Here is a 17,600-nt window from a genome sequence, read left to right as displayed (position 1 = left end):
CATGAATTTATAAATGTTATACTTAATATAAGCATATAAATATTATATTCAATATAACTAAGTATATTTGTGACTAGAATAATTCTAAAATTGTGCTAGCACTACTATAAGGTTAAAAGAAATATAGGTACATAATTTCCTCTATTCTCTTCTATCCCCCTTTTTTTAAGCTCGATTCCTTTATTTTAATTCTTCTAACTCCCTATTTTACCCTTTTAAACATGCTATATAATATAAAGCATAACTAATATAAAAATTATTTTAGATATATTTGAAGTCACCTAATACTTGAAAAATATATTATATTTAATATAACCAAGTATATTTGTGACTATCATTACTCTAAAATTGTGATAGCACTATTATATAATAAGGTTAAAAGAAATATAGATACACAATTTCCTTTATTCTCTTCTAGCCCCCTTTTTTAGCTTGATTCCTTTATTTTAATTCTTCTAACTCTCTATTTTTACCCTTTTAAACATGCTATTGTAATATAAAGCATAACTAATATAAAATTTACTTTAGATAGAGTTTCAATCACTTAATACTTGAAAAATATATTTTATCTTACTCATTATATATTAATATCGGTCCATCTTAACCTCAAGGAGCCATGTCACTTCGTGGACCTTCCCTTCTAATGTTTGCTTTATTACAATTTTCTTTGAATCTCTATGACTAATTACTACATTAATTTGTTTCATTTTTTCTTCTAATCTTGCAATTTCTAATCGAATACATCCTCACTTTTTCTCTCCCTTTCATGTAAATACAATTTAATTATAATTTTTAATTTTCCATATAAACTTTCGAATTTTCGTACTTATCTTATAATATCGTATAATGAAATTTTCATTTATTTTTCTTCCACATTCATATATGTTCACAAAAACTGAATTTTTTTTTGAAATTAGAGTATTCAATCAGTTTTAAGATGAGTCATGCTATATTAATTTGTTAATATTACTTTTCAATATTAATAATATTTGTTCTCATACTTTGATCGTATGAAGATTAATGTTGACAAAAATAATTTTTGGAGACCCGCGGCATAGCGTCACCACCCACATAACTCAACGCAAACTAAAAGAAAATGTAAAGGTTGAGGACTAAATTCTTCTTCTTCTTTTTTCATGTGAATTACGAAGAATATTGCTTAGCAACTATATATATAAAATCAGAAATATTTTACTGGACAAGGTCTCTTTGCTGGTCATCAATTGCCAAAGCAAATCAGATTCAAGAGTCCAACCTTACAAAGATGACTATAATTCGTTCTGTTTTGGTTCTCAATAGCCAAAGAACGAATAATTATGTCGAGTGAAGAATACAGGTAAGAACCATTCACGACCAAAGTAAATTATATTTCCTCTTACAAAAAAAGAAGAAGAAGAAGAAGAAGAAGAAGAAGAAAAAGGAAACATTTTTAAGTAAGATTTCTGATGGACTAATGTTTCCAATAGCGAGGATCAACCCTGATTTAAGCTTTGGCAATCACAATGGTTATCACACTACACAAGCCGCGCATAATATTATCAAATCTGTATAATTAGAATAACTTAATAAGTAAATCATGTAAGTCAATCATGTGCTGCTGTTCAATATACAATCAACCGTAGAACAAAATATTATTATTATTATTATTATTATTATTATTATTATTATTATTATTATTAATTAGTGTGACGTGTTAGTAAATGTTCACCATGTAATAAATAAAACGGTTAATTATTTAAAAAAGCACGACTTTTACACTTTTTCCTAAATATACCATGACCTTTTAAAGATAGTACATAAATGCATGACATTTACATTTTTTCCTAAATATAGCATGACATTTTGAGAGTAGTACAGAAAAATACGACATTTGCCTTTTTTCCTGAATATAGAATGAACTTGAAAAATAGTAAGGAAAGGCACGACCTTTAGGTTTAGCTGTGATTTTAGCATGACATCAATTATTCGTCAAATGTAACGGTAACAGCTAATGGTGGCTCGTGGCACAATATGATTGGATGAGTGGATCCCACATATTTTTATTTAATCAAAAAACTATTCTAAAAATTTTTTAAATATTTTTTTCTAAAAAAAGAAAGGATCGGATTGTAGATTGTGGGGGTGCAATCAAGGCCCCATCGCAAAATGAAAAAGCCCATAGTTTCGGGGCTCTTTCGATACCAGCGGTTGGTGTCTCGATTACGACCATCACCCACATAATTGGGGTCCTGCTGCGGCTGGTGACCCTAATTGGGAGATGGTAGCCACCAGGATAGCGGCCACCATTGGCCCCTTCCCTCTTTCCTCTTATTAAGTTGAATCCCCCTTTTTTTCTTTTAATTTTAAATTTTTCTAATTATTTTTTATTTAAATAAAAATCTGTGAGGTCTATTCGTCCAATCATGTTGTGCCACGTAGAATCGTTAGCTCCACATTAGTCGTTATTGTTACAATTTGATGAAATAATCGACGTCGTGCTAGATGCGCAACTAAACTTGAAGGTCGTGCATTTCTATGCTATTTTTTAAAGGTCGTGCTATATTTAGGAAAAAGTATAAATATCGTGCTTTTCTGGACTACTCTCTAAAGGTCGTGTTATATTTAGGAAAAAATGCAAAAGTCGTGCATTTCTATGCTATTTTTCAAAGGTCGTGTTATAATTACAAAAAAATGTGAATGTCGTGCTTTTTTAGGTGAGTAACCCTAAATGAAAATGCTTAATCAATGTCATGGGGTATGTGAATGGTCGGGCCATAAGGAGTCAAGGATTTGAAGATTGGAGCAACGGCGTTAATTCTCTTTCTCCATTGGCAATTATATATTACATATATATGGTATGGATAGAGCTGCTGATAACGAAAAAATTTTAAATGATCCTACCTCATAATGATGTAGTGAGAAAGAATCAATAAGCTTGTTTCAATTAAAAGAACTTATCACAATTAATCGTGTGATTAACATTTATTATTTAGTTTATTGCAATTTAATTGATATTTTCTCGCGTCACGTGGTGAGGTAAGATCGCCAAATAATCCCTTGCCAAGAATAGCCGAAATTCTCCTGCATCAACGTACCCTCGATGTGGTTATGGCTGGCAGGTAAAGATCAGACCTGGGTATATTCATGTTGGGAGGTTTGTTCTTTAGCCTTAATTTGGAAGATTTGGGGCTGTTTTTGCCCAGACCAGCCTTGTTGCTGGCCGATATAGGTTTGGATCGAATGTATTTCATTGACTTTCCATCAGATGGTTGCAGTGCCTTAATCCGAGGTTTCCGTTCGTCTTGTCTTCTCGTGAACTGTGCAGTGAGCCGGTTACCGCTGAGGTATATTCAAGGCCTCCACTGTTTAGCTCTACTGTGGAAATTCCTTGAAGATCTAAGGTCGAGGAAAAATTTATGGATCGATTAGTGGGCTTTGCTGAGGATCCTTACGGCCAACCGTAGGTTTTAGTCAAGGCTTCAGAGGGCTTAACCAACGCACCACAACATTGTTTGAGTAGATTTGTCGAGTGTGTTTTTATCATCCTGTATTCCCCCCGTGGAGGATCCATTTATTGTCCTTGTCTTATAATTTTCTTGAGCATTTTCTCTTACAACTTTCTGAGTAATTAATGAATAAAATTCTCATTACTACCATGGAAAAAAAAGCATACATCGTCCCACTAGAAATTGAATATAACATCTCTTAATTATCAAATGTATATATATCACTACATTACACCCCTTTTAATTTCCGACAGTTCATTTGATTAGCTATCAATTTGGGCAAAATCACCTGAAGAGGATTCAAATGTCCAATTACTTGCATGTACACCGGTATATACATGTAATTATTCTTTGTTTTGTTTTATTAATACTTGCTGTAGCAAAACAAACAATATAAAATATATACCGATATGGCCAGCTCATCGGATCTCCTTAAAATTTATTCTTACATTATGGCATTTTTCTCATGGAGTATTATAATTATCGATAGCATTTCACGTTTGCTCTTTTTCTTTTTTTTTTTTGTGAATGCATTTCACATTTGCTTGGACTTCATCAACAACTTCTCCTATATAATTCCCTTGGGATCCTCTCCCCTGTTTCACACAACAAATCTATTACCACAGACACCAATATATATATCTCTTATTGATCTGATCTGTTGCTAGAAATCAAGATTTCAGGAGATGGCAGCTCTTCACCAATGGAGGGTGGGAGCTACAACTCTCATGGCGTTTCTGATTTGGTTGGCGGGAATGGACGATAGTAGGGCACATGGGTTTCTCTCCGAGAGTGTTTTCAGAAAGATTGATAGGATAAATGAGGCAGGGGCATTCCTAGGAATAGTGATTCCAAACTCCTTCGAGATGAGCCCTCTTATCCAGTCTCCAAGCTTCGTACCGGACCCGAAGCTCCCTTACTTGGATCTTTTCGGTAAGTACATCGATCACTATACTTGCTACCATATATCATGCAGGACAGATAGATATTTATGAAAACAAATTTTCGAGTTAGTTTTCAGCCGTTAGTAATATATACAATTAAAAATTACTTCAACAGGAAAGAGGTTTCGATTCGGACGTGTCGAAGACAAAAAGGTCATATTGGTCATCACGGGGCAAAGCATGGTACAAGTCTTCAGGAGCCATCAGCGTTCTTAGCTTAATTCTTGGATTAACTTTGTCCTAATTATGTTTATGAATTAATTATGGGGAGACATGTCTTCTACACTATCTATTTCATAAGCTTTCATTTATTCAATCAGATTTCTTCTACACAACTATTCTTGACTCTGTTTAAAATTAAAGGTGTTCTACACTATGGCATTGCCGGGAATGCAAATCCCAATCTTCAAATTGGCGATGTGACCATCCCTCGTTATTGGGCTCACAGTGGTCTCTGGCTTTGGCAGGTATCCATGAAACTAACCCGGATACCGAATACCGGATACCGGATACCTCACCAATCTATTTCTGTAAATTATCACATTGTGTGTCCTGGAAAGCCAGGAATTGGAATGTTAGTTTCTAGAGTTTGCGCTGAAAGATGCGAATGTTTCTAAAGTAAGTATCGAATGAACAAAAACGTGATGAGACTATGGTTACACATCGTGATGGATTCTCGATGATGGATGCAATGCAGAGATACGGAGATGGGGCAGACGATTGGCTACCATTTGAGTCAAGTGGAGATTTCAACAGAAAAATCGGGGCCCTCAACATCTCGGAGTATAATGTAGGAAGTGATAACAAGGACGGGAAAAGCAATTTGCTTAACAACGTGTGGCTCCAAGAAGAAGAGATCTATCCTGTTAATGGAATTCCTGAACAAAGGCAACATGTCTTCTGGGTCCCAGTCGACAAACATTACTTTGCTGTTTCAGAGAAATTACAGGTTCACTTCTGTTTCTTTTCTTCTTTTCAGCTTCAATCGGTCGCCTCAGTTTTTTCCTAACAGTTTACTTCGCGTCCTAATTAAGGAGCTTCTATGGCCACTTCAAATGACTGTCACTTGCTAATTTTGTCGAGACCAGGATTTGAAACTGGAGATGTGTCAACGCAACTTCTTACCTGCCAAGGCCGCCGGTGTTTGTGAGAGTCGAGAGAGGAATCACTGCTAATATCTATCTCGACAACAGGGCTTAGAGGGAGTTCATCTACTCCAAGTTCAATGCAACCCGGTGGACATGGAAACTGCGGCGGTAGCCGTCATCTGCTATCAGCAGAGGACACCGTTCATAGCGTTGAGGTCCCTATCAGATTTAGCCGGAGGCGGCTCCGCCCTCCCCAATGAAGCCTCCACATTTTCCAACCTTGCTGCCCAGAATGATGTGGATGCACTCATTAAATTTATCGATCAGTTGGGTTCGTAAAATTTCCAAATTTTTCATCCCCTTATTCATGGACAATGCGGCAAGATATGTCGAATAAGAGAATTTAAGTAATCCCTTGTAACCGGAAAAAAAAAAAAGAATTTAAGTAATCTATTGAAGTGATTTTTACATCTCTTGGTTCCAAATGAGAGGACATGGCTTTCCAAATAAAAGAAACAGAGAAATTTTAACGTGGCATAGATTGATCTGTATGTGTATGAATTTGTTTGAAGACTACAAATGAGCTGGTTCAAATGATTCATTGTTTGTTTTCTGTAGAAATTTGAAAAACACGTTTAGCGCCGCTCGTACCGCGAGTACAAAATCTAATAAATTAATTAAATCAAAATCTATAATTGAAACTTGTCCTAAATATATTATGCTATCTGGGATACTGGCTTTTATAAAATGGACTAAGTGAATTACCTTTCAAGAAAAAAAAGAACTAAGAAATCAAGTGGGCTTAGAAATGGTCTTGAATAATGGGTTAAAATATTGGCTAAAGTTACATGTACATAAATATAAAAATAAATAAATAAATTGATGTGATTTTTATCGACAATATTTTTGTTAAAATCATATCGTATTGTACCATGGCGATTTTCAAAATTTAATAATATTTGCATCATTATTCCATTTGATGGGATTACCATTTTAAAAAGTGGTGCTACTATTTGCGAATTTATTTCGTTCTACCGTTAATGCCATCTCTAGTAGTGGTGTTGTCCCATATGCCATTAATTTGCCAAGCTTGAATTTTATATGTTGTTTCCTTTAGGTTCATAAACAAAGCCTGCCTTGTTAGCAACCGAGACAAGGACTTGGACTCTAATGGTTAGCAATTGATCCATGGAAGCTGTGCACCGTGAAGCAAGTGGAAGCCCTAAAGGCCCCAATCAAGGTCATGCCCATATGGTCCACCAGAATCATGGCCGCAGTGAGCACTAACCAGTCGTTCCCCGTGATCCAGGTCAGCACCATGGACCGGCACTTCATCGGTAGCTTCAAGATCCCTCCTGGCTCCTTCCAGGTCTCTTAGATGCTGACCATGATGATATGGGTCACTGTCAATGATCGCATCCTGGTCCCCTTCCTGGTGAGCCTAACGAGCCGACCCAGGGGCCTGAGCCTGAAGCAAAGGATGGGGATCAGGCCGGTCCTCTCCACTATGGCCATGGTGGTGTCGGCTCTGGTGGAGAGGAAGAGGCGGGCTGTGGCGATCCATGAGGGCTTCGCAAACAACCTGTGGGGCGTGACCACAATGACGGCCATGTGGGCTGTCCCACAGTACTGCCTGCTCGAGCTGGCGGAGGGCTTCAACGTGATCGGGCAGATCGAGTTTTATTACTCACAGTTCCTGAAGGACATGTCGAGCGTTGCGGTAGCTCTCATAATGTTCGGGATGGGGCTCGAGGGCCTGGCCGGGAGCCTAATCGTAAGTGTAGTGGATGGAGTGACCGAGAGGGGAGGGAACGTGAGTGGGTAGATAGCAACGATAACGAGGGCCGCTATGATTATTACTATTGGGCCCTCCCAAATATGAGCTTGATCAATTTCTTGTACTACTTGATGTGTAGTTGGGCTTATGGAAGTTGTGAGCAGTCCAAGATTTGGAGTGAAGAAGACGATGACACAAACGAGGAAGAAACGGATACAAAGCACAAGGGAACTCCAACACTATCCCATGTTTAATGCATACTTGCATATATGATAATGTCTTCTTTTTCCCGTGTATATAGTAAATAAATTGATCCGAAGAAAAGACAAAAGCATTTTCGTGAAAATTGAAAAAAATGTTGCCTTGTTTTGACTGAATTGAATGTGTAAAGGCGAAAAATGGGCTCTAATAAGCCCAATGAAAATTTAATATAATATCAGAACTTAAACTCAACTTATTAAGTAGTGGAACCTATGTCTCATATAGATCCAACTATTTTTTTTCTCTAATCCATGTGGGGCAATTCATTTATCTCAACATGATATTCTATTAATTTATATAATTTGTGCAGTTGATATGCAAATTGAGAGGTACATAGTTTAGTACAAAATATCGAATGTATTTAAATAGAATATTCAGATTTCAGGGTTTCGTATTAATCATATTCCAGAAAGAAAATTTCCCTAATATCATATTTCAAGAATAACTAGAAAATTTTGGAATGTAACATGGATATATGATATGAGCACATCCTCTTTTCCATTGATATCATCATATTCCGACTCCATTGATATCTCATTCCGAGAACGAAAAACTTGCTTGCTTTTTTGCTAAACTATTGAGTAAAGAGGGATTGGTGACTTCACCAGATGAACCAGAGCAAACCAAACAGTTCTCGAGCAAGAAGGGTGGCCTGAAAACTATTACATTTATCATAGGCATAGTCTCTAGATTTCGATGCTCTATTTATTGCAATTTGTTAATGTTTAGGATCTGTCATATTCTGTTAGGAAAAACCCACAGGCCTACTTTGGACTCGGGCCTATCCGCAACTCAAAAACTTAAGCCAATGGGTTGTCAGATTATTGTCTCTTATAAACCTATGAATTTCCTCTCAACTTTTCAATACCTCCAACACTTACTATCACCATTCTCCATATAGGAGAGAAACCGGCCCAATACATTCAATGTAAACTTCTTATGTGTTGTATGTATGATGCCCTGAATCATTATACTATTTGCGATGTAATGCGATGAAAATTTAAGTTTTGTCAGCAAATGAGTCGTTCGAGAGGATCATGGGATATAACATGGGGGAAAATATCATATTGTACTTGGTCCAGTGAGAATCACATGAGCATTGAGCAGGGCATATGGAGCTAATGTGTTGTTCCTGTGGAGTGTTGCATCAAGCTTCATGCCCACATTTAGAGCCGTCCTATCTGTTAGATGTGTCTCATGGACATGGAAAGGTCGAGTGTCTTACCAGTGTTTGTTTAGTTGGTTGTCTATCAAGTAACTATCTCTTGACAGTTAAGTTATATGTTTGTCTGGCTTGAATTTTAAATATTAGCCGTAGGTAGCAGTTACTTTCTGCTTGTTTGAGTCTATTTATATGTAAGGAAGGCTTGTATCAGTATGTATGTTCAGTGAATGAAAGTTTCCTCTTCATTCTCTCACTTTCTTATCTTTTCTCTCAGTTTGTTCTCTGGTTTTCTACAAATCTGCAGAAAGTGAGTGGTTTTCAACTTGTACAAATGACGTAGATTGAGAAACTCTCAAACGGAAATGAAAGAGGAAATATTACAGCTCTCAAATAATCTTGACATACAATATTTTTCTTTGTTTATTACTTGAGTTCCTGCAGATTAACAGATAAATTTCCCAAGATCTGACGGATGTGGAATTCCCATTGCTCGGGTTTAAGCCTTTGAGTAGAAATAAGATTTACCCTCTCTAGTTTAATGAAGTTGTCGGTCACTTTGGAAAGGGAAATATGCCGAAATATCTTGTTTGGACTCTAAACGCATACGTTTTGCATATGCAGAAACATCAATTGCTACAATACGATCACCGTTTCTCGATCAATCAGAATTGATTTTTGTTACTCAAATCCAAAATACATAAAGAGTACAAACCAAAACTCAGCTTTAAAGGCCAGTCTACAAGACTTGCAGCAACCATAACAGCAAGCTAATCGAATAGTAAAGGCCTGAAAAACATCATTAGAAGGATACTCCCCAGTCTTCAAGGAGCTTCTTCTGCTGTGATATTAGTTTGTCCAGCAGGTTTGTTCATTTGCATTAACACGGAAAATTGGTGTAAACACCTGTATGCATAGACAATTTATTAGTTGCCTTCAGTTTCTCTTCTGATGTTGCAATGTAAGCACAAACTCTTTCTATCTGTCCAACTGAGTTTCTGAATAGAGACCACTAATAATCTGCGGTGCAAGGCCATAAACTTTTATCAATTTCACTGATCTGTAAGATATATTTGTAGATGAGAACACACAACAAAAGAACATGTGATCTCTACATTCCGAAACTTCACAAAGGATACCAAGTGTTTTCAATGCTCCTTTCAATCTCCAAATCCCTATAAAAGTGCACAACCTGTTTTTTATAGCATGCAAGACAGCAAAGCAGTGTCCGATAACCACAGGCAGGGCTCGAAGGAACTTCTGCCAATTCATGGTATTAACTTTTACATGAATATGATTAATGCACTATGTAAAAGATATATTTTCCTTATGCATTGGCAGCCCATATGATCCTATTACTTGATTATGATCACTTTTACCTGAATTAACAAAAAAAAAACAGCTTATGTATGTGTGTGTGTATATATATATAAGAGTGGGCAGGGCAAACCATTGGTTGTCACGTCACTTCTCTAACCCAACTCAGCAGATTGTTTGGCCTTTTGCCAATTGGAATTTTGCAGTAACATTATTACATTTCCAGAAGGAAAAAATATTCAAAAAAAGCGGGAAAAGAAAAGGATTATTGAAGCGGCTGCCTATCATGTAATCCAAGCTGATAATGGTTAAAAGGGCACGATAGAATGGGTCGATATTCTTCTTCTTCTTCTTCCTTTTTATATGAGGGAAGCTTTCTCTCCATCCTTACTTCGAAGACCTGTTAGCAATGGAAGCTCCTTCAGAAAAACAAGAACAGCCAATGCAGGTCGCTAGAAAGAAGGGCGGTCTAAGGACCATGCCATTTATCATAGGTATGAATCCGTAGATTGAATTAAACAACATATATATTTGCTGTTGTTCTTGGTTAGAGTAAACTATTTAAAACTGAGGGGAATAACAAAACTGAGGACCAGCTAGTATTATTGTAATTGATGATGACAAGTTTGCTCTGATTCGTGCAGCAAAGGAGTCGTTCGAAAAGGTTGCAGGGTATGGACTGATGGCAAATATGATACTGTACTTGATGTTTGAGTATCACTTCAGTGCTGCCTCCAGAGCTAATATACTGTTTCTATGGAATGCCATGTTGAATTTCACACCCATGTTGGGAACTTTTCTATCCGATTCCTACTCGAGCAGGTTTCGGGTCATTGCGTTAAGATCATGGATCAGTTTGCCCGTGAATCCCTGAACCCGACTCTCTAATTGTTCTCATCGTGATAATCAGTTTGATGGAATACTCCTGAAATCACATTTTTCTGATGATCACTCTTTTCTCCGTCTGAAATCATGCTGTTTTGGCAATTTCCTTCAAATGTAACTCCATGTTAACTGGTTAAATATGCCCGCTTTATCGTAGGGAATTACTATGTTATGGTGTATGGGCTTCTTCCGGGACGCGAGGCCTCCTGGCTGCGATATATTAAAGGAACATTGCCTACCCTGCACGATGGCTCAAAGGATGCTCCTCTATTGCTCGTTCATTGTCATGTCCATCGGGCCGGTGGCATCAGGCCGTGTTCAATAGCATTCGGGGCAGACCAGTTGGACAACCACGAGAACCCAAAGAACCAACTGGTCCTTCAAAGCTTCTTCAACCGGTACTACGCCTCGGTTGGCATCACGGTCATGCTCTCTGTGACCGTCATCGTAAACATCCAGGACAAGGCCGGGTGGGTCATCGGGTTCGAAGTGCCGCTAGTTCTCATGTTCTTAGCAGCAGTTTTGTTTCTCATCGGGTCCCCCTTCTATGTCAAGGTGAAGGGCAACAAGAGCCTCTTCACTGGCTTTGCCCAAGTGGTTGCTGCTGGCGATATGGGTCTCTGTCTATGACCGCATCCTGGTCCGGTTCTTGGCGGGCCTAACGGGCAGTCCCAGAGGGCTGAGCCTGAAGCAGAGGATGGGGATCGGGGGCTTGGCAAGAGCCTAATCGTGACTGCAGTGGATGGAGTGACCAAGAGGGGAGGGAATATGAGTTGGGTCGATAGCAATGTTAACAAGGGCCACTATGATTATTGCTATTGGGCCCTCGCAAGTATGAGTTTGATCAATTTCTTGTACTCCTTGGTGTGCAGTTGGGCTTATGGAAGTTGTGAGGAGTCCAACATTTGGAGTGACGAAGACAGAGACGCAAACGAGGAAGAAACGGATAGAAAACACAATGGAACTCCAACACTATCCCATGTTTAATGCATAATTGCATATATGGTAGTGTCTTTTTTTTTTTTCATACAATAATAAATTGAAGGTGTTCGAATTATTTTTCCAATAGACTTAGCAAAAAATGTAATAATGCAATAAAGTTTTCATCGAGAAAAAAAATGTAATAATGTTAATGGAAAATTTTCTCCAGCCCTTCTTCAAAATAACTTTATGTTCTCATTATTGATTCATAGACAAAAACATTTTGGTGAAAATTGAAAATTGAATGTCGCCATTTCTTGATTGAATTGAATGTGTGTCTTGATCAAATTGAATGTATGAAAGCTTTTTCTGCTTCTTTCTTCTTCGGGTGAGTATCTATTTTCTTCTAGACTGAAAGAGCAGGCATGTCTATTAAATATGGTACCACGTTGCTCGATTCAACAAAAACTTGTTTCCACGCTGCCAATTCGTGTACAGTCAATTCAACTCCAGCCGTTCTTCATCGCATGTCTTCTTAGCATTGGACCTTAAGGTTCTTTCTCTTGTTCACATCGTATCTTTCTATCGAACTAGGCCTAATAAGAATTTCCACTCCTTCCAACGACCTTCTAGTCTATGGACCAAAAAATCTTTTTGCCTATAAAGAACAAAGCCATGGACCGGCTCCATTTGGAAAGTCGAAGTCAAGTCCACTATTCGGGGAAAATCACGGTCAGACCCACAATTTCGGAAAAGTCCAAGTCAGTCAAGTCAACCCCAATCAGAACGCTTGCATGCCACGTGGCGATCCATGGATGATTGCTACATTTAACTCCACGTAAGCCCGGATGCAGACCATCCCCTATGCGTAGACCGGACGCGAAACTCTCTTATCAAATCCAGTTGATGAGAGGGCGGACAAGTCCGGGGCGTCCCTATATATTCGGCCGCACTTCTCTTGCTAGCTACACCGAGCTCATCGAGTCAACTTTCACCTTGCGATCCAGCAACCTCCGGCCAGTTTTCAGCCGTTCGATCATGGCCCCCATTGCAGTCGGAGATTCCCTGCCGGACGGCACCCTCGCCTACTTCGACGAGCAGGACAACCTCCAGCAAGTGTCCATCCACTCCCTCGCCGCCGGCAAGAAGGTCGTCCTCTTCGGCGTCCCCGGCGCCTTCACCCCCACCTGCAGGTATACTTGACTGGCTTTGGCTTCCCCCTATCCTGATTCTCCGGCCTCCCATTCGCTGTATACTGACCGGCCGGCGAGCCCCGAGTTTCCGGGAGTTGTGTGTTCTAGAGCTCAGAACGTCCGATCATTTGCCTAGTGTTTGTTAAATCCTGTTTAAGACCGAATTGCCCCTGTGAGAACCATATTTTACTTGCCATGCCCCTTTGATGTTTTGAGTTTCTTCATGTTCAAAGGGTACTCATTTGATCAGTTTCTTCCCGTTTTGCCCTCAATCTGTCGATGGATTTGCAGCTTGAAGCATGTGCCGGGGTTCATCGAGAAGGCAGGGGAGCTGAAATCGAAGGGTGTTGATGAGATCATTTGCGTCAGCGGTATATTCCATTTGCCATGCTATGTTCCTTCTATTTTCTCGATTGTAGTGTGATGTTTCATTGGATTGTGGAGAACATTTGTCCTTAGCGTTGGCACCGTTAGATAAGTCCAAGCCTTTTTTTTTTTCCCCAATGGCCAGGAGTATATACACACTTGTAACTTTAAAAAAAAAGAAAAAGGGATCATTCAGCAAAATAAACTTTAAAAAAAAAAATTCTAACTTTGGCATATTCTGCATAAATGGATCATTCAAGATATTCACTTTGACATGATGAGGAGGACAATATGAATAATGAGTGATGGTAGCCGTTAATCCTCGGCGTAGATCAACCTTTGCTGTGCAATGTCATAGAGTCCGTATTTGTGTTCCATAGGTTTGGTCGGACCTATCTTCCCTTTCCTTCACATTTTCATTTGTTAGATTTCATATTCCCTTTCCTTTTCATAGTCATTTATTAAATTTCATATCCATCTGGATGGGAATTCGATTCAGTTGATTCTTTCACTGGTCTGGTGCGCCTCTAATCAGTAAATAATATTTCAACAGAATATTGAGTCGACTGCTTTTTACAGACATTGTTTATATTTGTATTTATATCTATATCCATCCAAATTTTTACAACCGTTGACTAATTTCTGAGTGACGTGATCATTGACTTTAAACGCCATTGCCCAGTCAACAGCGGATCTATTGTCTTACTACTCACCCCTGGCCTGGTCAAAGTAAACCAAGCCTGAATTTTACATGTTTTGGTACCTGATCAAGGGGTTTGACAGTTTGGCACTCTTATAATGCAGTGAACGACCCTTTTGTGATGAAGGCGTGGGCAAAGACCTTCCCTGAGAACAAGCACGTCAAGTTCTTGGCCGATGGCTCGGCGAAATACACCCATGCCCTCGGCCTGGAGCTCGACTTGGGTGAGAAGGGGCTTGGGACCCGCTCTCGTAGGTTTGCCCTCCTCGTTGAGGACCTCAAGGTGAAGGCTGCCAATGTTGAATCTGGGGGTGAATTCACCGTCTCCAGCGCCGACGATATCCTCAAGGCTCTCTGAATATGATTGCCAACCTACCAGAGATGAACCGCCTTGGCTTGCAGTGTTTTGGCTTAGTGTCCTTTTGCTCTGAGTTAAACTGGTTTTGCAGAGCACCTCCGATGATGGTGTTAAAGAACTCTGTTTTATCCCTGTTGTAATGATATACTAGTAATGGAAATAAAAGCTTTTGCCGTGAGTGCATTACCGCATTGAATTTTCAGTTGGTAGGTAGTGGTTGGGAGTTAAAATCATGTTGAATACCATCTGTCCCTCGGGTCAATTCGATCGAATCGCAAGGATGCTAATGAACCGAGTGAATTAAGAGACTAACCCTTAAACAGAGTTGCCACCACCATATCAAACTGATTGCTTTACCAGTCAATGTAATACATATGATAAAAAATCTCATTCGTAGGCTATTCTGAATTTGTTACTAACAAAGGAAAGCATCGAGGTTTGGACTTGCAGAACATTTTTCCTAGTGCCAACGTACATCTTGGCAAAGCACATAAAGAGCAAACCAAGAACTATGAACTACTTATGATGAGAACGCCATGAATTTTCAGCTATACTTAATCAGCGAATCTGTGACTCGACAGGACTTGCCGACAATTGATCCCCTGATAAATACACAGGAAAAGACACCAAGGTGCGAACTTGATGGTCTACTACAAGTATGACTAATGCCGAGCCCAAGAACCAGATTAGATTGGAAAACTATCTTATGGATAAATGAAACCATCTGACACCAAGGTGCGAACTTGATGGTCTACTACAAGTATGACTAATGCCGAGCCCAAGAACCAGATTAGATTGGAAAACTATCTTATGGATAAATGAAACCATCTGTTCCACCTCTCTTCTTTAACTGGGCCGTGCATATTAGTGTACATATCCTTCTAACTACGACCTCGCTTCCAATGCCGAGCTTTCCGAAAGCAAATTTTCCAACTCCATCTCAACCAAATCAGGCGGCATGAGGATGACAGCTTCCGCCTTTAATCTTGTGGAAGAAGGGCAATCTCAATCTCCTGAAGCGACTTCCCTTCGGTCTCCGTTACATTCCGTTTCACAAATATCACTGCCATCAAGCAGAAGGTTGCAAATATGGAGTAGAGCAGATGCGGTCCGAGCTGTTCCAGTAAACGCAGGAAGAGCAAGCCCACAAAGAACTTTACCACCTGGAAAATTCCCAGTTCAAATCGAATCAGATAGGAGAAAAGCAAGCTATATCCTACAAGTCTGCCAACTTTTTTTGCTCTCTTTCTTATTGGGTAGTTCCGTAGAAGAAAAGGGGAAAATATAAAGCAGAAATTCTTGCCACATGTGGTGAGTCCAAGAGAAATTCCTTCTAGAACAGATTTAATATCAATTGTTGATTGTTAATTGCCGTAGGTTCCGCCCTGCTTGTGATGACACCGCCTTCGGCAATCATCATTTTTGAGTTAACTGTTCTTAAGCAATCACTTTATCTGGAAGAATCTCATTACTAAGACGGGGGCATGAAAGATGTGGTCATGATCCCATCAAGCGGACGAAAAGGAATAAAGAGTTGAGATATGAAAATAAAGGATACAACTACATATCTTACACAGTGCACTGACATGCAAACTGCCATGGCCATGGCCCTGATTCTGCTGGGAAATATTTCTGGGAGCAGAAGACCTGGAACTGGACCGGCTACGAGTGCAAATGCAAGGACAAACCTGCACATGCAAGTTTTGCGGATTCAAGGTTAAGAAAACTCGATGAACGAGCTGACTGATGTTAAAAAGCAAGCAAGCACTAAAAAAAAAAAAAGGGTTTGTATAATTGAGGTGGAGGCTGGCCAGATGATATCACAGGCCAGGTGTCATTAGCTCAGAAAGTATGATGATTTTTCATCTCGGCTATTATTTATATCAGGACAAATTACAAAAAAAAATAAAATTTTATAAAATATCTCAATTTTATCTTAAATTTTTGTTTTGTAATAAAAAATCACATGTTTTGAAAATCATCTCAAATTTGACCTCCCGTTACCATTCTGTTAAGTTTGCGGTCTATTTGCCTACGTGAACTTCACAGGACCTATAAAGTTTACACAGCATTTGATAAATCATATGGTTTTTTTTCATTACATACCAAATTTATGATGAAATTGAGAATTTTTTGAAATTTTGAATTTTTTATTTAACCTATCTTATTTGTTTATTAATTTATGTCTGAAGTTAACAGTCCACGTATATAAAATTGACGGAATTTATAACGGATGTCATTTTTTAGACAATTTAGAAAACTTATGATTTGTTTTGTTACGAAACAAAATTTAGGACAAAACTGTGACGTTTTACAAAACTTAAGTTTTTTTTGTATAATTTGCCCTTTATTTTATTGCAATTTAATTGATATTTTCTCATGTCACGTGATAGGTCAAATAATCCCTTGCTGAGAATAGCCGAAATTCTCCTGCATCAAATCTTATGGTACGGACAGAGTAAAGAGCCGGCACTCCCGGAAGCCTGTGGACGTACCCTTGATGTGGTTATGAGGCTGGTAGCGAAAGATCAGACCTGGATATATTCATTTTGGGAGGTTTTTTCTTAAACGATCATCCTTAATTTGGAAGATTTGGGGCTGTTTTTGCCCAGACCAGCCTTGTTGCAGGCCGATGTAGATTTGGATCGAATGCAACACGGGTTTCTCCGATGTAGAATGGCCAAGATCCACCTGCATCAGCCTTACCTCGACAATGTATTTCATTGACTTTCCATCAGATGGTTGTAGTGCCTTAACCCGAGGTTTCCGTTCGTCTTGTCTTCTCGTGAACTGTACGCTGAGCCGGTTACCGCTGAGGTATATTCAAAGCCTCCACTGTTTAGCTCTACTGTGGAAATTCCTTGAAGATCTAAGGTCGAGGAAAAATTTATGGATCGATTAGAGGGCTTTGCTGAGGATCCTTATGGCCAACCGTAGGTTTTAGTCAAGGCTTCAGAGGGCTTAACCAATGCACTGCAACACTGTCCGAGTAGATTTGTCGAGTGTGCTTTTATCATCCTGTATTTTCCTCGTGGTGGATCCATCTATTGTCCTTGTCTTATAATTTTCTTGAGCATTTTCTCTTATAACTTTCTGAGTAATTAATGAATAAAATTTTCATTACTACCGAGGAAAAAGAAGGT

At 38.9% G+C, this 17,600-nt stretch overlaps 2 protein-coding genes, 1 long non-coding RNA gene and 1 pseudogene across 3 annotated transcripts; 3 read left to right on the top strand and 1 right to left on the bottom strand.

The window, feature by feature from the left end:
• Positions 1-4,093: 4,093 nt before the first annotated feature.
• LOC116201822 lies at positions 4,094-5,919 on the top strand (annotated as a pseudogene).
• A 4,524-nt stretch (positions 5,920-10,443) lies between these two features.
• On the top strand, positions 10,444-11,549 carry LOC116199430 (protein NRT1/ PTR FAMILY 1.1-like). Its single transcript, XM_031529775.1, has 3 exons — positions 10,444-10,528; positions 10,679-10,888; positions 11,077-11,549. Exons 1-3 carry the CDS (start codon positions 10,444-10,446, stop codon positions 11,547-11,549), a joined length of 768 nt encoding a protein of 255 aa, XP_031385635.1.
• Positions 11,550-12,791: 1,242 nt separating this feature from the next.
• LOC116200284 (peroxiredoxin-2) lies at positions 12,792-14,653 on the top strand. The gene is made up of 3 exons (XM_031531122.1): positions 12,792-13,033; positions 13,325-13,404; positions 14,204-14,653. Exons 1-3 carry the CDS (start codon positions 12,879-12,881, stop codon positions 14,455-14,457), a joined length of 489 nt encoding a protein of 162 aa, XP_031386982.1. The 5' UTR covers positions 12,792-12,878; the 3' UTR covers positions 14,458-14,653.
• Positions 14,654-14,835: 182 nt separating this feature from the next.
• LOC116200285 lies at positions 14,836-16,231 on the bottom strand. The gene is made up of 2 exons (XR_004155709.1): positions 16,031-16,231; positions 14,836-15,620 (listed from the first exon to the last, which is right to left on the bottom strand). It is a non-coding gene; the product is annotated as an uncharacterized LOC116200285 (long non-coding RNA).
• Positions 16,232-17,600: the final 1,369 nt, after the last annotated feature.

The sequence above is a fragment of the Punica granatum genome, chromosome 3 (assembly GCF_007655135.1).
Source record: "Punica granatum isolate Tunisia-2019 chromosome 3, ASM765513v2, whole genome shotgun sequence".
NCBI lineage: Eukaryota > Viridiplantae > Streptophyta > Magnoliopsida > Myrtales > Lythraceae > Punica > Punica granatum.
The sequence above is the reverse complement of the archived record's forward strand: the minus strand, read 5'-3'. Positions and strand labels throughout refer to the sequence as shown.